A 21,432-nucleotide genomic window follows, 5' to 3' on the forward strand; every position below is an offset into this window, starting at 1 on the left:
CGGCGACGGGGGCGTCGACGAGGGGTGGCAACGGGGGCGGCGACGGGGGCGTCGACGAGGGGTGGCGACGCGCGGGGGCGTCGACGAGGGGTGGTGACGGGGGCGGCGGATGGGGCGGCGGGCGACGGCGCAGAGGAGAAGAAGCAGATGAGAAACTGAATTTTTTGAAGTGTTTTCTTATATAGGATGGGCCTTTAGTACCGGTTGGAGCGACCAACCGGTACTAAAGGTCAATTTTGGCTAGGCCAAGCGGCGGGAAGCGCCCACCTTTAGTACCGGGTGATGGCTCCAACCGGTACTAAAGACCCTCCCTTTAATACCGGGTTGAGCCACCACCCGGTACTAAAGGTGGGGCGCTGGCGCAGGTGCGGTGCGCCATGTTTAGTCCCACCCCGCAAGCCGAGGGGCGTCCGCACTGGTTTATAAGCCCCAGTGCGGTAGCTCTCTCGAGCTCCTCTCCAAAGCAGGCCTACTGGGTCTAAATGTTCTGTGCTGCCCTGTGGGCCTACTGGGTCTTTGCGGGCCTGCATACTGGCCCAACAACAGGTTGGGTTTCTAGTCGTATGCAGGCCGCTGTGGCGCAGTAGGCGGGCTTTTTTATTTTCTTATTTTTTTGCTTTATTTATTTTTGTTCTATTTATTTTTGAGTTGTTTTTTTGCTGTATTTAGAGTTTCTTTGTGAATATTTTTGCTTTAGATACAAAAATTACAAACTTTCTATTAGTGCCGGTAGTTTACAAATTTGAATAGTTTACATTTTGAATTATTTGAAATTTGTGTGAATCACTAGTTTGTGAATAACTTAACTTTGAAAATAGATTTTTCAGTGATTCTTTTTTCTTATGTTTAGTATTAGTGTGTTTTATCATTATATTCAATTTGGTAATGCTTAGGTTATTTAAAAAATGAAATTCCTTTGTAACGGATGAGTTTTCGTCCGAAACTCTGATACTTCGAAAGAGATTGTCCATTTTGTACACGAAGTGCATCCAGTTTTTGCGGTAACCCTCTCTACTTTTTTCCACATGCTATGTGGGTGAAATTATGATACCATGCCAGCTTTCAACCTTTTCTGAGTTCATTTGAAATGCTTTTCAATTTCAGGTTCATTTAGCTAAAAAAATCAGTAAATGCATGAAAGAATTTGTTTGCACATAAAATTTCTTCGCGTTTCAAATGCCAAAACACATAACTACCCTAACTATTACCGAGATTCCCTCCTGGGTGTGAAACACAGAAGAAAGTGATGATAGTGAAGCCGATCACATCCTAGATCTTTGGGTGTGAAATTTTTTCTTCGCGTGTGTCCCTTTGCGCCGTAGCCATGGAAAATCTTCATCATTTAACTGAATGCTCGGGTCAATATTCACTGTGAATGGAGAAATTTCATCAAACTTTTCATAATCTTCTGACATGTCTGTCTTGTCATCCACTCCCACGATGTTTCTCTTCCCAGAAAGAACTATGTGGCGCTTTGGCTCATCATATGATGCATTCGCTTCCTTATCTTTTCTTTTTCTCGGCTTGGTAGACATATCCTTCACATAGAAAACCTGTGCCACATCATTAGCTAGGACGAATGGTTCGTCTGCATACGCAAGTTCGTTGAGATCCACTGTTGTCGTTCCATACTGCGGGTCTTCCGTTACCCCGCCTCGTGTCATATTGAACCATTTGCACCGAAACAAAGGGACATTCAAACCACGTCCATAGTCAAGTTCCCATATCTCCTCTATGTAACCATAATATGTTTCCTTTCCCGTCTTGGTTGTTGCATCAAAGCAGACACCACTGTTTTGGTTGGTGCTCTTCTTATCTTGGGCGATCGTGTAAAATGTATTACCATTTATCTCGTACCCTTTGAAAGTCATTATATTCGAAGATGGTAACTGGGACAGCGAGTACAGGTCATCTTCAATAGAGGCGTCATGCATGGTACGTGTCTGCAACCAACCGGCGAAACTCCTGGTTTGTTCACGTGTAATCCAGTCATCAGACCGCTCCGGGTGTTTGGAGCGTAGAAAATTCTTGTGTTCGTCCATATACGGAGCCACCAAGGCGGAATTCTGTAGAACTGTGTAGTCTGCTTCAGTGAGAGAATGTTCGTCCATACATATTTTTTGATTCCCTCCTAGCGTGCCTTTTCCATCGAGTCTGCCCTTATGCCGCGATTCAGGAACACCAATCGGCTTAAGGTCAGGAATAAAGTCAATACAAAACTCAATGACCTCCTCATTTTCATGGCCCTAGGAGATGCTTCCTTCTGGCCTAGCACGGTTATGAACATATTTCTTTCAGACTCCCATGAACCTCTCAAAGGGGAACATATTGTGTAGAAATACAGGACCCAAAACGTTAATCTCTTCACATAGGTGAACTAGGACGTGTGTCATGATGTTGAAGAAGGATGATGGGAACACCAACTCGAAACTGACAAGACATTGCACCCAATCATTCTCTAACCTTTGTATGATTTCTGGATCGATTACCTTCTGAGAGATTGCATTGAGAAACGCACATAGCTTCACAATGGCTAATCGAACGTTATCCGGTAGAAGCCCCCTCAATGCAACCGGAAGCAGTTGCGTCATAATCACGTGGCAGTCATGAGACTTTAGGTTCTGGAACTTTTTCTCTGCCATGTTTATTATTCCCTTTATATTCGACGAGAAGCCAGACGGTACCTTAATACTGTGCAGGCATTCAAAGAAGATTTCCTTCTCTTCTTTGGTAAGAGCGTAGCTGGCATGACCCTGATGTATGCCGTCTTTTCCATGCATACGTTGCTGGTCCTCCCGTGCCTCAGGTGTATCTTTTGTCTTCCCATACACGCCCAAGAAGCCAAGCAGGGTCACGCAAAGATTCTTCGTCACGTGCATCACGTCGATTGCAGAGCGGACCTCTAGGTTTTTTCAATAGGGCAGGTCCCAAAATATAGATTTCTTCTTCCACATGGGTGCGCGTCCGTTAGCATCATTCGGAACAGGTTGTCCGCCAGGACCCTTTCCAAAGACTACCTTCAAATCCTTGACCATATCATGTACATCAGCACCAGTACGATGGCGAGGCTTCGTCCGGTGATCCGCCTCACCTTTGAAATGCTTGCCTTTCTTTCTTACGGCCTGCTCGGAAGAAATCGACGATGTCCCAGGTACACATTCTTCCTACAATTGTCCAAATATATACTGTTGGTATCATCCAAACAGTGCGTGCATGCGCGGTATCCCTTGTTTGTCTGTCCTGAAAGGTTACTGAGAGCAGGCCAATCATTGATGGTCACGAACAGCAAGGCCTTTAGGTCAAATTCTTCCCCCATGTGCTCATCCCACGCACCTACACTTGTTCCATTCTACAGCTGTAAGAGTTCTTCAACTAATGGCCTTAGGTACACATCAATGTCATTGCCGGGTTGCTTAGGGCCTTGGATGAGCACCGGCATCATAATGAACTTCCGCTTCATGCACAACCAAGGAGGAAGGTTATACAAACATAGAGTCACAGGCCAGGTGCTATGGTTGCTGCTTTCCTCCCCAAAAGGATTAATGCCATCTGCGCTTAGACTAAACCATACGTTCCTTGCGTCATCTGCAAACTCATTCCCGTACTTTCTCTCTATTTTTCTCCACTGCGACCCGTCAGCGGGTACTCTCAACTTTCCGTCTTTCTTACGGTCTTCTCTGTGCCATCGCATCGCCTTGGCATGCTCTTTGTTTTGGAACAAACGTTTCAACCGTGGTATTATAGGAGCATACCACATCACCTTGGCAGGAATCTTCTTCCTGGGGCGCTCGCCCTCGACATCACCAGGGTCATCGCGCCTGATCTTATAGCGCAATGCACCGCATACCGGGCAAGCGTTCAAATCCTGGTACTCACCGCGGTAGAGGATGCAGTCATTAGGGCATGCATGTATCTTCTGCACCTCTAACCCTAGAGGGCAGACAACCTTCTTTGCTTCGTACGTACTCTCGGGCAATTCGTTGTCCTTTGGAAGCATATTCTTTATCATTACCAGCAACTTTCCAAATCCTTTGTCAGATACACCATTCTCTGCTTTCCATTGCAGCAATTCCAGTGTGGTGCCCAACTTTTTCTTGTCAGCTTCACAATTCGGGTACAACAATTTCTTGTGATCCTCTAACATGCGCTGCAACTTCTTCTTCTCCAAATCACTTGCGCAGTTTCTCTTTGCATCGGCAATGGCCCGACCTAGATCATCAGCGGGCTTATCTGATGCCTCTTCTTCAGCTTCTTCCCGCATTGCCGGCTCAGCTTCTTCCCCCATTGTTGTATCATCGTATTCAGGGAACCCATGGCCAGGATAGTTGTTGTCGTCCTATTCTTCTTCATTGTCTTCCATCATAACCCCTCTTTCTCCGTGCTTGGTCCAAACATTATAGTGGGGCATGAAACCGGACTTAAACAGGTGGACGTGAATGGTTCTTGACGTAGAGTAATTGTGATCATTCTTACGGACTAAACATGGACAAGGCATAAAACCATCCGCCCGCTTGTTTGCCTCAGCCGCAAGCAGAAAAGTTTGCACGCCATTAATGAACTCGGGAGAGCATCGGTCATCGTACATCCATTGTCGGCTCATCTTCATTACACAACACCGAAAAGACCAAATTAATACAAGTTCATACATAAAGTTCATACAAGACTTAAATGCAACAAACAAATAACTCTCTAACTAAAGAATTTAAATGCAACAACAAATGCGATGAAGATCGCAACTAAGGTAACAATTGATCCAACATCATAATGATACCAAGCCTCACTATCAATGGCATATTTTCTAATCTTTTTAATCTTCAAGCGCATTTTCTCCATCTTGATCTTGTGATCATCGACGGCATCGGCAACATGCAACTCCAATTCCATCTTCTCCCCCTCAATTCTTTTCAATTTTTCTTTCAAATACTCGTTTTCTCTTTCAACTAAATTTAACCTCTCGACAATAGGGTCGGTTGGAATTTCCGGTTCACAAACCTCCTAGACAAAAATATCTATGTCAACCTGATGGGCATAATTTGTCATAAACATGAAATGCAACAACTAGTTTTAAAAGAGAATATACCACATCCGAATCATAACAAGGACGAGGGCCGACGGGGACGGATATCAAAACCATGGCACTATGTATAACAAACAACGTACGGGTAAGATAATTATACGAGTAACTATATATCCAAATCACACAAACATCAATTTGGTAATGTAAAACATTCATGAACAAGAGGCTCAACACAAGGTGGTGCCAGCGACGGAACGGTGCGGGCGATCGACTGTGGTTACGACGGAGATTTAGAAGGCACTAAGTAAACCACACCTACATATGCAAACTAAGTGTTATTTTTGACCTCAAATTGCATATAAATCAAATACTAGCACATATATTTCCTCCCAAATTACTAAACTCATAAATTAATCACTATACAAAGCATTGCAAGAGCTAATATAGCAATGAGAGATGAAAGGACAAAGTTGCTAACCTTTGTGATCATTTGAATGGATGGGGGCCTTCAAATCTTGACAAATTTTGGGCAAAATGTGTGATGAGCTCGAGAGGAAGAGGGGAAGAACAGAGAGGAGAGGGGAAAGGGGAAGAACAGAGCGAGCTCGGGTGGACGAAGGGTATATGTAGGACGACCTTTAGCACCGGTTCGTGCCACGAACCGGTACTAAAGGTGCTGGAGGGGCCCCGGACTGACAACATCCTGCCACCACTCACTTTAGTACCGGTCTGTGGCACAAACCGGTGCTAAAGGTCGGCCACAAACCGGTACTAATGAAAGCAGCCGGCTAGCCGTTGGAACCGGCACTAATGCACACATTAGTGCCGGCTCAAAAGCAAACCGGCAGTAGTGTGCTTGACATTTGACCCTTTTTCTACTAGTTAATACGCAAAATCATCGGTGGGGAAGCCAGAGTGTATCCAACAAAGAGAAATGAGTGAGCAAAAAGTATGCGATAGTTGTGCTTTTGGGGGGGGTGAAAGCTAGGTTTCGACTGTGGATAACTAAATGATTATGTATGTACAAATTGGAAAAGTTGTACGGAGTGCTAAGTTTGTCGCCAGTTGGTAGTTGCAGACCATTTGTGACATCCAAAAAATAGGAAATGGTGATGATTTCATATGATAATACGATGGTTAGCGAAAACTCTATGCTTAAGTTTGGTAATGGTATCAATAGGTGTGTTAGGAGGTAAGTTGAGGTAATGATGTGTGTCAGGAGGTAAGTTGAGGTGATTCCGTGCATCATCTTCCTACCATCGTTACTTGTCGTCGCCGCAACCATCTCTTTAAGCCCCTCGATGTGCAACAACCCTAATGATCACCCGCAACCCCCAATCAGCACCTATCAACCTGTTTTGTCGCCTCCTCCTAGGACTCTGTAGCTCGTTGTCAGTCGCTGCAACGTCCCCATATCCGACGAGGTCCAAGCTCGACCTTGCCGTGGTCGACGCTTGTCATGTTGCCTCCAGTTTGTGCCTCTGGCAAAGTAAAAAAATGAGTACGCCAATAATTTTGCAGCTGCCTGACATGTAGCAAACATGCATAAAAAAGACGTAAAAGTCCTCTTTCATAATAAGAAGGTTATGAATGGAAGTTCAATTACATTCTCATTCCCTTTGACAAATACTATTGTGAAAATATCACGGCTGGTGAAGTTTGACTGTAGCATGACCGTTCTCTCAATAGATTGGTCGTAACCCCCCTTATAAAAAAAGATCAATCAGAACAATAGTTGGCATCACTCTGTATATCACAACAGATGACCTAACCTTTTTTTCCTATATCTATACCCCTGTATAGTGTCACAATAACTTTGAATATCAGCCGTTGGGTATGCTCCATCCGATGGTTGAGAGACAGCGAATCCAAACAAATATCATCCGCTGTATAAATTTTTCATCACACAAGACTCTGCCACGTGGCCTTTTAATTGAATCCCCACTATTGTCTCATATTATTCTAGAAATATCTTCTTTCGATACCAAGAATCTGATTCTCCAGTAAAAAAAAGCAATAGAACAATCTAGATTCTATAGAGTTGGGACCTGACTAGTATAATTTGTATGGAAGAAAATAAAATGCCGAGAATGCATTTCCCCTGCTATTACTATTATATATTTTCTGATGTGCAAAGCACGTATAATTAAACAGTACCGGAGGGAGTATGTATGTGCTAGAGCACACACCACACAAGTCTCAAGTCTGAAAGATTTGGCGCGATCGAAGATCTTTCCACATACTCCTATAGAACGTTCCAAACCCTTCCTGCCCGCGTGCTCACGCCGGCGCCGCCGTCCAACTCCAGTGTCCGGATTAAATTAATGGATTAATTGCGGATTCCGGCCACCGCCCTCGCGGCCAAGCAGCGGCCACGCGCGTCGTGGCGTGACAGGTGACGCCACTCCGCACCACAGGTTCGCCGCCGGTCGACCGCGCTACGTACCACGGAAAATATCCAGTCGAGCTATCTGCCAAAATAATAATATCCTACGGAGCTCGATCCAATCCGTCACGTCGCGAACGTCGCGGTGGCTTCCGCAGGCGCCAGAGGTCGGCCGGCCCCCACCAACTTGGCACACACGTATGCTCCCCCGGAAGCACCACGCACGCCACCGTCTCCTGCCCTGCCCACACAACCTATATATAACTGCGGCCGCCCATGAGAGCATCAATCCATTCTTCCTACTTGTACCAAGTTCTCACTTTTCACAGACCAACGGCACAACAGAGCATCGATCGAATTACAGATATCAGCGGATCATTGAGACAATCAGCAAACCCATGGGAGCGGGCATGAAGCGCGCGAGGGAGGAGGCGCAATTTGTGTCCCTCGCGCTGTCGCTCAGCACAGATTCCTCGGCAACGTCCACCACGACGTCGGACAGCTCGACCGGTGCGCCGGCGATGGTCCCCAGGAAGAGGGCGCGGCGGGGGAGAGCTGTGGCCACGTCCGGGGCGGGAGAGTTCGTGTGCAAGACTTGCGGCCGGGCGTTCGAGACATTCCAGGCGCTGGGCGGGCACCGGACCAGTCACCGGCGCGGCCGCCATGGGCTAGAGCTCGGCGTCGGCGTCGCCAGGGTCATCAAGGAGCGGAAAAGGCAAGAGGATAGGCAGCGGCACGACTGTCACATCTGCGGGCTTGGCTTCGAGACGGGCCAGGCGCTGGGCGGCCACATGCGGCGGCACCGCGAGGAGATGGCACTCAGCGGCTCCGTCGACCGGTGGGTCGCTCTGTCGGATCAGGAGGCGGGGCACCAGGCCGCCGTCGACAGGCCGCCCGTCTTGCTGCAGCTGTTCGTCTAGCCTGCTAGCTGGATCTCTCAGTTTCTTAATCCAGGACTTGTTCATCTCTTTAGAATGAGATAGGTTAATTGTTCAACCTTGTAATTACGAACTTACATACCATAGAGTACTTTTTATTTGGTTAGTTTTGTTAACCGATAATCGGATAATCCACTCGGGATTTACATGCACTTATACATAGGTAAGACAGGTTCTTTTGTTCTAAATGCGATTGACAGTATCTTGTTCTCAGACTGATGTTCTATGAATATTCTGCTGTTCACCACATTTTGTATATATTTTTGCGACACAATTTTGTATATGATCACAAGTCATATTCGGAGCCTCAATTTGTAAAATTCTTTCAAAAAAATTTGTAAAATTCTGCCATATAAAGCTACCTTCACAACTTAAGATCGTTGAAACGTTGACATTATAGTGGTGTCCACAATATTAAGTGTAAGTGGTTTAAGATTTAGAAACCGTGATCCACTACCTCTGTTTTATCGCGTGATCTGTCTGTTCCAAAACAGCTGCAATAAGTCTACATCCTAATAGACTAACACATCAAGAGATATGAGCACAATAGTGACAAGTGTCGACATTTGTGCAAGTGGAGAAGGAAATAAGAATGAGAAGATGCTATAAATATCTACTAAGCTATAGTCACTTCCGAATATCGATTCATGTTCAGGGCATTGGTTCGGCCCTCGTAATACCATTAATCCTGGTTCGCTCACGAACCGGGACCAAAGGAGGCAACTGTCCCAGTTCGTGAGCCCAGGGGGCCAGCCGGGCCACGTGGGCCATTGGTCCCGGTTCGTCTGGACCTTTTGGTCCCGGTTCCACGCACGAACCGGGACCAATGCGCCTCGCCCCTGGCCCATGACCATTAGTCCCGGTTTGTGCCACAACCCGGGACTAAAGGGTTGGTCCTCGTTGCGGTCAGAGTTCAGTCCCACCTCGCCAACCGAAGGGTGCTCACACCGGTTTATAAGCCCGTCCCTCTCTGCCTTGTTGAGCTCCTCTCAAAGCGAAAATAGATGCCCTTATACAGGGAATTTGACCTAAATTCAGAGTAAATTTCTTTGAAATTCATAGAAATTTATTATGAATTTAGGTTGAATTCTCTCTATAGGCGCATCTATGTCATTTTTTTATGTTGGGGTTGGCGATCTTTACAGACTTTTTGTGTGTTGAATATGCATCATTCAAAATCAGTCTCTGCTTTGAATGGTTCATTTTGAACACACAAAAAGTCTGGAGTTCAAATAAGTTCAAGAAAATGAAATCCCTTTGTAACAGATGAGTTTTCGTCCGAAACCCTGATACTTCGAAAGAGATTGTCCATTTTGTTCACGAAGTGCATCCAGCTTTTGCCGTAACCCTCTCAACTTTTTAGCACATGCTATGTGGGTGAAATTATGATACCATGCCAACTTTCAACCTTTTCAGAGCTCATTTGTAGGACCCATCATGATATAGATTTTGAAGTAAATCTGTATAATTCTGAGAGCGTAACCCATTTTGGTTCCAAAAATTGGGAAGCATTTTGCAAGATGTATGGTTTTGATGAGGGTATGCTTGTTACCATGAATCTTGGTGATCCTGACATCGAGCAAGACAATATGGACATTTGGGTCCTTGTTGATACGCCTCCAATTCTACCGCTATGTGAGTTTCTCAAACATAGTTATTAGCTAATTTATATTGTTCATTTCAAAATAGTTGACAGCTTATTTTCATTGACAGCTTATTTTGATTGTTCAAACAATGTGCGGAACATGGTAGACAGAACCTACTACACCGATGGCTCTGAGTTAACTTATAAGGAGAAAACTCATCTGGTCGGATTTTGTACTGATCTTGAGAATTACAATATCTATTCTAAAAATCCTCCACATTATGGTCAATACGTGCCACTAGTGCACGTGTTGAACTACGATAACTACTATGGAGATACCCTGGTAAGATTTCTTACTATTACGACATCCGTGCATCTTTTGCATACTTCTAAAACTAGTACATCATTGCTAACTATGAAGTTATTACTATGTTTTTCAACAGATAATCCCAGAGGATTGTGTGCCTCATTTGATGTATCAAAATTGTAGCCTTGATGTTTTGAACATACAACCAGGTCATCCTACGAATCTCAACTGTCCATACCGTATTTCTAAAAAAACGAGACATGAAAATCAAAGAATGGAAAAAATGTATGGACAGTCGCAAGGAGGTTATTGGAAGCAAAAGGAAGCGAAGCGCAAAAATTGGAGACAAGATGATCTCCATTCTCCATAATGGAGAGTCGGGGTCTATATTGTTTTATGCTATTTTACCTTAAAGAGGGTATTTAGGTCCTACCTAATACTGATGATCATGTGCTAAGAACAATTAAGTAGGGTTGGTTCGATGACTATGAGGATGATGATCGTATGACTTGTTATTAATAACGAGTAGAAGTTGTATGATGATGATGATGATTAGTAGGACTTGTTATTATGATGATGCATGATGTGGGCATGAAGAGTTATTATATATCAGTGGGTGAAATGAACATGGATTGGAATGAAGTGAAGGCAACAAGCATGTGGTGCATGTCGAAAGTAGTACTAATCCAAACTTGATCAAGTTAGGATTAATATTAAGTTAGGATTAGTACTACTTTCGACATGGACCACATGTTGCCTTCACTTTAATCTAAGCCATATTTAGGCATAGCAGTAGCGTTGGTAAATCAAGCACGGAAATAAGAAAGGACAGTTCTTTCTGTTAGCTAGCTTACACACCCTAAATTACCCCCTAAACCCTCCCCCTTTTAAAAAAACAAAAACCCCAGCCACTGAAATGCTGACGCGTGGATACCTTTTGGTCCCGGTTGGTGTCACCAACGGGGACCAAAGGCCCTCCTGCCTGGGCTGGCCACAGCGGCCACGTGGAGGCCCATCTGTCCTGGTTAGTGTAAGAACCGGGACTAAAGGTTTAGGGCATTAGTAACGACCCTTTAGTCCCGGTTTAACAACCGGGACAAAAGGCCCTTACCAACCGGGATAGATGACCATTTTTCTACTAGTGTACTCACCACACGAGAAAGCAGACATGGCTAAATATAAGGCATGACGGTGAGTACTACGAATATTAAGCTACTCTAACCGATCACAATACTTAACACCTAATAATTGACTAGTTTTGGGGAGTCCAACAAAAAAATTAGACTATTGGGCGACCCTGTTTTGGTAGATACCCAATAGACTCAGCTCTCAAGAAAGTTACTTGTTGCTATTTCTCACCACTTCTGTGTGTAAACATCATTTCATCTTCGTTTCGGATCATATTAATCTTAGCTTTTATGCTTCAACCAGACAAGATTAAGCAACATTTGAAATCCTTACTTTTGAAATCGGCACATAACTTTAAAGCATTCCTGCCCATTGTGAGGGATTCACACATGTCCAGGATGAGAAACAAGTATGTGTCTTTTGTTGCTCTCATCCTTACCCTTTGGTGGTGAGTTGGGCAAATATGAACAAGCCTCCTCAACTATGTGTTGCATTCAACAATTACATTGCTGCAACATTCAATTTCAGTTGCATAAGGAATGCAAAAAAGAAAGCAAAAATAAATAAATAAACTCAACGCCCCTTTCATTGGAGACCTTTCGCGTGTCAGATGCACTAGGTGCCGTTGCAGTGCGGTGGCTCCTTCCCAAAGTGCGAAAAACCACCATGGAGGGAGTCATGTCCGCGCCAGAGGCAACCGTGTTGGAGCTCACAGTGGCTGAGCTCGGATCGCATCGAGACTAGCCAACACACATAGAGGCGGCAAACGATGGGTTGACATGGAGCAATCGTAGTGGCGCCAGTGGTGGCACGGGCAGTTACCCTTTATTTTGTTGGAGCGTTCAAGTTTTGGGAGCTGGAAGAGCGTTTTTAGGGAGCTCCCAAAACCCTTTTGAGGTTAAACACTTGAAACTATACTGGAACAGTTTAATTTTTTTTACATTAATCCTCGCTTTATTAAACTGACAAGAGATTACAATTTGACTGGATAACCCTAGTCAGGAATCCAGGAATTACATCAAAGCAAGTAAATGATGAAATGCTTCTTGTGCGCATAGGTGTGCCGCCCAATTAGCTACGCGTCGAATCCATAGAAGCTTGAAACCTTGAAAAGTATCAGCTAAACTCTTCATCTATCTCAACATATGCGCGCCATTTACCCTTATAGTACCGGGTTTGTGCCATAGATCAACTAGATCAGAGCAATCCATCTACACAATGGCATGACTTTCTCCTCTTCTGCTCGCTGCTTCAAGGCCATCGCGGCAAGCATATAGTTCGCTTATGAAGGGGTCCTCAATACCCATGTGTTGGTTTGCACCAGCCTACTACTAGAACGGTTTAATTAATACTCTTAAATTTCTCTTAGTAAACGCTTATCAACGCATTAAAAAAAGGAAGGCTAGTGTGGGATGCCGTCATGTGAAAAAAATATATAAAACAGAGGCGTACAGTACGTTCTTTTTTAGAGAAAAGGCACAACCCGAGCCCAAGTAGGGCTGGAGCATAGCCCGACTTTGAATTAACAAAGCCATCAACCGGTCAGGATACATCGAAACAAACCATACAACCAGGACATAAAAGAAAGCAGGGATGCAACCCCGCAACGGCCGATACAAGGAGCTGAAAGAAAGCAAAAACGCTACAACCAATGAAGAAAAAGACTACAGCTTGAGAAGTTGCTGCCCAAAATTGAAGCATGCCGCAGACGCTAGCTATACAACATGGGCGTCCCAAGAAGACACGGCCATGATTGGAACACCGAAGCCACCAGGAGGAAACAGAGCACGCCATGGCCACCATCTCACCTACCATCACGTCCTAATCGCCGTAGAGGGGACCACTATCCCCTCTTGCCCAGGCTGAGGGCGTCGATCCGCCGGACTGACAGGACCACACGAAGGAGAGCACGGCAGCGAGAGGAGCGGACCAGTCATCCATGGTGAAGTAGTAGCCGCCGCCACCAAGAGCACCCGAAGCACGCAGCAGCCGACCCGCCTCCCCACAGACCCAAAACGGCGCCTTCAAGAAGGTAACGGCGCCGTCATGGCACCGCCGCCGCCCAAACCGGAGTTTTGGGTTTTCACCCGGGTGCAGGGGAAGGAGGGGAGGAGGGGGAGGTGAACCTCAACGTCGCCTTCAAGAAGGGGAACAGCGCCCGAAGCGCCGCCGACGAGGTGGCCGCCTCCGCCGGCCAAGGGGTTACCTCGATTCAGACCTCCCCACACCAAATCCACGCAGCCAACAGCCAGATCCGGCCGGACCAGACGAGGAAGACGCTGATGCAAGCGACCGGGCGCTGTCTTCAGATCTGGCGAAGCGGGTCGCGGGGGTCCTGCCGCCCGACACCCAGGTCCACCGCCGCCTCGCCACCCACGCAGCCGAGGGGAGGCGGCCACAGCTCCAGCGAAGGCCGCCTGCCGCCGGGACGGCGCCGCCCACACCACCAGGCCGCCGCCTGGAACCCTAGGCCCGTTCCCGAGAGAGAACCGCGGACAAAGACCTCGGCGCCACCCTCATCGACGACCGCGCGGGCTTGCCGGCGGATGCCTCCGGCGGCGGCAAGGGAAGATGCGAAGGGGAGGGGGTGGCGGCGGAGGAGGGAGGGGTGGTCCTAGCACCAAAATCTCGTACGGTTATGGTGCGTACAGTACGTTCTAACACGTCGAATGCTACGTGCGTACACAGAGAACAGCTAGCACACGCGTTGTCTGCATCAATCGATCGCGTGCGGTAGACGTTTCACATGTAGCCAGCCGACGTATGTCGATCACTGGCACACGGCCGAGGCAGACCGTTGAGACATGCATGCACGTTGCTTCTCGGCAAGTTGGGTGGGGATAATGGACGCGTCCTACCACGTTAACCGAGGCAGAGATCATCTGAACTGACGACAGATGTGGTGTGTACGTACGTCAATGTGCAAGGAATTTCTTACTAGCACCATACATGTCCCACGTTTTAGAATTAGTACCACACCTGATCCTCAAGAAAAAGAAAAAGAATTAGTACCATACCTGTCATGTCAAACCTTAATTACATGCACACGAAACACGCTCGCACACACCTGCACGCTGTATTTTGAGCGAGCGCGTGGCGCACGGGGAAAATTCCGCAAGACATACAAGTAAACAAGCCCACGGCCTCGTATCCATACCGGCCTGGAGTAGACGACCCCGACCGACCAAAAAAAGTAAGCCGAATCTGGTAAGGTTGGACCGTTTATACATACAGTATACTAGTCTGGTTCGCGATGCCTATTCTCGTTCGACGGGCGCGAGACCACGTCTCCTTGGTGAGACTTGACCCGGCGCACATACGTTTCCCCGGTGCGGCGACCAGCGGCATCACCATCTGGTCGACCCCGCAGCGCATCCAACGTACGCCGTGTCTCTCTTCCGGCATCCCGCCGGCGCCTTCTCAGCGCCTTCCCTTTTTGGGAGCACGAACCAGCACCGTGGGCCAAGATTCCTCCGTCCGTGCACGAAGCCGGCGCGAAAGCACGTACGTAGGCGTCAATCCAAGCGCGTCCCGGCTCCCTGGTGAGTGGTGAGCAAGGAAGGAAGCGAGGGATGGAGACGGTCACCGATGGCGACGCGCTCCTCAAGGGTGACTCCTGGCGTCGCAGACGTCTGCCCCGACGTGGAGCGCACGTGACCGGCGGCCAACCGCCTGGCTGCTAGCCCCTCGTACGTCGCTTTTCACTTTCCCCTCCAGGCCGTATATAAAGCCGCACGCACCCAACCCAAACCCAACAGCATCACAAGTTCGCAACAACAGGAACAAACAGCCACCTTCGCCGATCATACATTTCCCGGCCGCAGTCTACACCTTCTCGCCGGTTGGCTTGGCTGATCAGTAGTCGATCCATCACAGCTCGGCGGACCTCCATGACGAAGCACCAGAGAGCACCGGCGGACCAGCTCGTGTCCCTCTCCCTCTCGCTCTCCCTCGGCGCCGTCGCCGACCGCAACAGCAAGAGGACGCGCCGCGCCGCCGCCGCCGGTGGGGAGTTCATGTGCAAGACGTGCGATCGCTCCTTCCCGACGTTCCAGGCGCTCGGCGGGCACCGGACCAGCCATCTCCGCGGCCGCCACGGGCTCGCGCTCGCTCTCGCCGGGACCGGGCCGGAGCCCAGGAAGGCCACGGACCAGAAGCAGGGGCGCCAGCGCCACGTCTGCGGGCAAGGGTTCGAGATGGGCCAGGCGCTCGGCGGCCACATGCGCCGGCACCGGGAGCAGGAGGCCGCCGCCACCGCGGTGGCGCAGGCGCCGCCCGTTCTTCTCGAGCTGTTCGTCTAGATTGATGAATATTTTGTTAACTTTAGTTCTAGTACAGAGTTCTTGATCGACCCGTGTAGTGCACGTACGCGATTTGTTTGTACGTTCCTACACGCAGACACACTCGTAGCTAGTAATTGATCATTGGTTCATTCATTCGTGTACTCTTGTGCACGTATTCGGTGACTTGTTCATTCATTCATTCGTATCGAGATTATATATACACGTTAACTGATTTGCTCATCTCTTTTGTTCCAACTAGCCCGGTGTCCCAAAAACTAGCCCGGTGTCCCAAGTCCCATTTTAACGGGGAGGAACCAGTGTGATGACTTTTGTTTACAAATATCTTCAAATATATGTTCTTTTTGTTCCATGTTTCTTTTCACTTTATTGATTGGCTTTTAGTATCTTGTGCTGACTGGGATGCCACTGTTGTAAAACCGTTGCCGCACCAATGTCGTATGCACTTAGTGGGGGCGAGAAAGCAAATCTTGATACTTCGAGATTCTTGCTTGTCTTATAGGGATACTTTTTTTCCATGCTAATACGTGTCTCATTTATATCATAATGATCATAGTATAAGTCACATACATACCAACCTGACAAAATTGAAAAAGACAGCAGAAAACTAGTTTTTACACGAAGAACACCAGCCAAGAAAGAAAATTACAATCAAGACCAAAGAAACCTTTGAGCTTGACACCAACACCCATCACCTGCCTCTCGCACCAGAAACCAATAGCTCCCACCAAAGGAAAACATGACGGATCACCTCCTCGCCCGAGCTCGACGCGTCTCCATTGCTGATATGTAGCTTTGGCGAAACCATTACCGTTGAACGAATCAGACCGAGGCAACAACCCAGACACGCCATCAAACTCTAGATCTGGTACCCCCGCACGATTAAGACATCTGAGGTGAAAACCGCACCTGTCAAACACAAACCATGAACTCATCACACGATCCACCATCTTCTAGATGTCATCGATGCAGACAACAATCTGCATCCGCTCCTGGACTACCTCCCAAGCTCCGCGTCGGCGCTGGAGCAAACACCGCTTCAACGACGTAGCCCGAGGACGAAGGTCCACCACGTGGATGCCGCCGCCACACCATCCTTACTTGAACAGACTGGTTTCCAGATCCAGCCCCAACCATTGGACTGGTCGCCTCATCAGAGAAGGATTTGAAGAATCTTTATTCCTCGCCGTCATCGCCCTCGTCGAAGCCAAGACGATGAACAACCTAAAAACCTAGACTACGATGGCCTAAAATTATCCACACGCGTGGTTCCGGTGACCCCCCTCACCACCAATGACCGAGGTCGTTGGTGGAGGGGAGTCGCTGGAGGACGGCGGCGGAGGAGCTCTCCTAGCGGCAGCCACTAGAGAGATCGCTTCTTTCGTCAGGTAGAAGAGAGAACGCTTTGCCTCCTGATAGTCTTCGACAAGGGAGCATAGGCCCCTCTACCGAGTACAAGCAATGAAGGCTAGACTTAGGATTTTCTCCCCGGAGCTCGATGCTTGGTACTCAAAGAGCACCACCAAAAACTAAGCCCACAGAGTTGCCACCGTCCACTTGCGGAAGAAGTCTTGCTCCAGTGTCCCTGTTATCACCAAAATTTCAGACCAGGATGAAACCGACACATTGGGGAGTTATTGGGAAGCTAGATGTACATTCGCTAATATGTAGTGGACAATAGATACTCATTAGAGTTCATCACTTGCGTTGGCGGGAAGCGAAAGGTAGACTGTCATGTGGGACCACATGGCCACATCACATGTGCCACCTCCAATGGCCTCTTTGGCCAAGTTGTCACAACCTTCGACTCAATAGGTCACATCACCGTCGGTATCTGTGCCGAAGGGATCACAAAGAACAGCACATGTACATCGTAGAGGATGCCGGTTCTCAACGGATCATGCCGCCATCCACTCCTCCGCTGCACCTCAAAGTGATCACTTGCGGAAAATACGGCGACTCCCGTGGCTTTTGATTTGCACATGGTCGTCCCTCCACCATGGCTGCCATGGCTTGACGTTGGCCGTTGGACGCCCTGCAGAACGCCATCAGAGTCACCCTGGAGTCCCGAATGGCCGCCGCCGTTGGCCGGATCCAGATCGTGCGGGATTTAGTTGACATATTTATCTTACTGCTCAGTTGCCCTGGTTCTAGTCACACATATACTGCTCACGTGAACTAACAGTATAGATTCAACCCCGCCATTAGATCAAGAGAAATGAACGGTCTATATTTATCGCAGGGTGCCGCAAAAGAACTCACATGAGAAGACGTGATCATGGTACCCGGAGCAGCAAGACAAGGAATGCTCAGCCCAAACAGAGAAAAAAAACACGCTACCACCAATCCTAGGCAGAGGGGCAAGTCAAAACCGGCATGACATCAATCGTCTCCAAAGCAAACAACTGGGATGCCGCGAGCATGCAAGATGACGTCTTCAAGAAGAGGAGCGACGTCATGACGCCGCCGCTATAAGATCCAAAGAACCGGATCAAAAGTTTCCCCCGTTGCTCGAAGAGTAGCACAGATTGAGGCCATGACAACGCCTTCAAGAAGGAAAACGACACCCGCGAGTGTTGCCGCTGCGGCGCTACCAACATCAGTGAGCAGAGCAGACATTTTGCCCTGGCCCAAGTCCGAGCAATTCCATTGCCGCCGGATCAGGGTCCGGAGATAAAGAAGTCGGTACACTAGACGAGATCACCACCTCAGAAGGGGTAGGTGGGGCTGCGCCCGTAGCCGAATGGTGGCACCCGGCGCCCCCAACGCCAAGCCTCTTAACACATTGAGAAACCTCTATGGTGCTTGAGTAATGGAGTTTTTCCACCATGCCTCCAATCCTACTTTCTTGGCGATCCTGCTTCTCCAGTCGGTGTCACGGGTGCAGAAACCAAGCAAGGTTATGTACTCAAATCTCTACTTCTAATGGACAGTTGGTAGCCTGGTAGTCTGGTTTTATTTTCGTCCAGTTTTATTTCCTCCCACCACCCCCTCCATGCTGGTTTTTTGTATCCACCAATTTATTTTTCTTTCAACTTTTTTATTGCAAATCAGCACTTTCCTAACGTACAAAAAATTATGGATCTAGCTTTCCAAACTTATACAAATCAACCGATTCCAATCATTATTGCAATTTGTTTAAGGAAACAAAATAACAGATTTTGAAGAAACAAATAATGGAAGCAGCGATTCGATGCTCGAGCTCAGCTGCTCCCGAAATCGCTGTCGTTCCTTGGAGCGTTGGGATGGGAAAAACTCGGTCCGACCGATAGCGCAGAATATTAAGGATACACGCTGTATACGACATGGAACAGCGCATGCTTGTGGGCCATTTTCGAAGCGGTGGACGTCTCTCCGTGTAGGGCCGTGGTGAGCCGTGGACCAGATCGTGTGGGTTGGTCTGCGCCATGGACCAGGATGTTTGTCCAAGACGGCAGGAGAAACCTGAGCCGTCGAGCCTTGGCAATTTGTTCACGCATCTCCGTCTGTCAATGATGATTGAGACCCACTGGAAGTTCGCGAGATACCGTCCCCGTAATTCTGCGGCGGGTTGTGCTTCTTTCGGTGGTGCAAGGATTGAAGATGAGGGTTGGTGTTCCTGATGGATCCAGTGGACTGATGAGTTTCCCCTTCGCGCTGCTCGTATTTCGATTCCTTGCTTTGATTTGCGGTGCTGAAATTTCGGGCAACAATTTTGGTGCTCCCCGCCCCCCGCCGCGACCGCCGGAGACTGGTGTGACTTGCAGGTTTCCACTTGAACATCCGGACACGACCCCCCTTGACCCTGCTGCCGCACAGTCTTGCCCAACCTACTATGCCAATGGATTCCAATGTCGGATCAGTTTCGCGCAGCATGAAGGCGGCCGCAGCCCCGTAAGGTCGTAGGCTAACTCAAGCAGAGAAAGAATGCGTCTCCGACTCGTTCTGCGCAATCCACTGATAGGGTGAATGTTAGACTTCGTATTGTAGCCCTACTGTGTAAACCATACCTTATTAGTATTGGACTTGTATGTCATCATTATATATATGTGATAGGCCACCCCTTTGAGGGTTGAGCCAGTTCCCCCAAAAGCTACGTTTTAGATGGTATCGAGTCTAACCTAGGTCCTCCACCTCCACCCCACCCACCACCGCCGCCGCCGCCGCCGCACCAAAATCCTAAACTCTAGGGCTGCCGCCGCCGGCGCCATGACCGCTTCCGCTTCGGGCGCCGCCAGCTCCGGGTCTATCCCCGCGACGCTTGCCGCCCTCCTCAACCTCCCACCTCGCCCCTGGCTCCGTCAGTTCCTCAGTTCTTCGGCACTACCGCCGTCGGCTCCCTGTTTCAGCGCCGATCCCACCGTCACCGCCCGCGACGGCCTCAACACCAGTCACGCCGCCGCCCGCGATGGCCTCCTCTGGATCCTCCTCGACACTCGCCGTGATCCCGGCGACCTCGGGGGAGACGCTGCCCACGGAGCCACCCGCGGCCTCGCTCCCGGCACCACCCGCGGCCGTGATCCCGATAGTCCCCGCGCCGCCACCCGTGGCATCGGACGCGGTCGTGGATCCTATCGCGGCTCCGCCGCCAATCGTCCCTGCTGCTGGCGCAATCACGCCCACCGGGCCGTTCCACTTCGACAACTTGATCGCCATCCGACTCACGCCGGACAACTACTTGTTCTGGCGTGCCACGGTCCTACCGCTGCTACGCAGCTGGTCTCTCCTCGGGTTTGTTGATGGTTCGCTACCGTGTCCTCCGCAGGTCATCCCTACCGTCCACGGCCCGGCCATCAACCCGGAACACCGTATGTGGGTGCAGCAGGACCAGGCGGCTCTCTCTGCCATCCAGGGTACCCTCGGCGTGTAGGAGATATGCCCTAGAGGCAATAATAAATATTATTGATTATCTCCCTGTTCATAATTATGTTTATGTTCCATGCTATAACTGTTGTGATTCCCGAGCCCGCATATCCATAAAGGCTCTGGGGAGAACCCATATGCACGTGTGGAATAATAAACGGTAAAATGTATTCCTAGTCGTGCCTCTAAGACTAGCTCAAGTGTTGCATGATGATTATGTTTTCCCAATCATGGGCATGTCTATGCCAAGCAACTTTGAGGGCACAATGTCAGGAAGGACATTTGTGTTGAATCGACCCGAATTGATGTTATGCTATGAGATACAATCGTCACAAGTTAATGATTTATAACACGGAGATAGTTAATGTTTGCATAATTGCTTAGACCATGAGAGTATCGAGTTTCTTCATGCTTGCTTCATGAACTTTGGGGTTTGTTAAATGTCATCCGTAACTGGATGGCTATTACGGCGGCTTACGGGTTCATGGGTAAGTATGTTAAGTAACTTGATAGCTCGAGATTGGGATTTGCTCCTCCGACGATGGAGAGATATACTCGGGCCCTCTCGGTGTTACGGTGTCCATCATCGTCTGGCCAGACACTTTGTGATTTGATCACGGGGATGCCGGAACACGAAACGAGAAAAGAGAACAAAACTGGTAACGAGGTAACTAGCATAGTGGACAAGTTGTTGATCCACGGGAATGCCAACGTGTCTCACCTCGGGTTTTTGTAACATATCGCGAAGCAACAGGAATATCACACGGCAACTGGAGGTTCATTCGAATATTTATTCGTGTGGGTATAGGGGTCAATATGGGTGTCCACGGCTCCGATGTTGATCATTGATCGGAAGGGGTTCCGGGTCATGTCTATACTTCACCGAACCTATAGGGTCACACGCTTAAGGGTCATCTATCTGCTGAAT

The 21,432-nt window shown here is 48.5% G+C and overlaps 2 protein-coding genes across 2 annotated transcripts; both read left to right on the top strand.

Moving 5' to 3' along the window:
- Nucleotides 1-7,707: 7,707 nt before the first annotated feature.
- LOC123124143 (zinc finger protein ZAT4-like) lies at nucleotides 7,708-8,605 on the top strand. Its single transcript, XM_044544822.1, has one exon. The coding sequence runs from the start codon at nucleotides 7,802-7,804 to the stop codon at nucleotides 8,321-8,323; it is 522 nt and encodes a 173-aa protein (XP_044400757.1). The 5' UTR covers nucleotides 7,708-7,801; the 3' UTR covers nucleotides 8,324-8,605.
- A 6,518-nt stretch (nucleotides 8,606-15,123) lies between these two features.
- LOC123124144 (zinc finger protein ZAT8) lies at nucleotides 15,124-15,799 on the top strand. The gene has a single exon (XM_044544823.1). The coding sequence runs from the start codon at nucleotides 15,252-15,254 to the stop codon at nucleotides 15,660-15,662; it is 411 nt and encodes a 136-aa protein (XP_044400758.1). The 5' UTR covers nucleotides 15,124-15,251; the 3' UTR covers nucleotides 15,663-15,799.
- The last annotated feature ends 5,633 nt before the right edge of the window (nucleotides 15,800-21,432 follow it).

This window comes from Triticum aestivum, chromosome 5D (genome assembly GCF_018294505.1).
Source record: "Triticum aestivum cultivar Chinese Spring chromosome 5D, IWGSC CS RefSeq v2.1, whole genome shotgun sequence".
NCBI lineage: Eukaryota > Viridiplantae > Streptophyta > Magnoliopsida > Poales > Poaceae > Triticum > Triticum aestivum.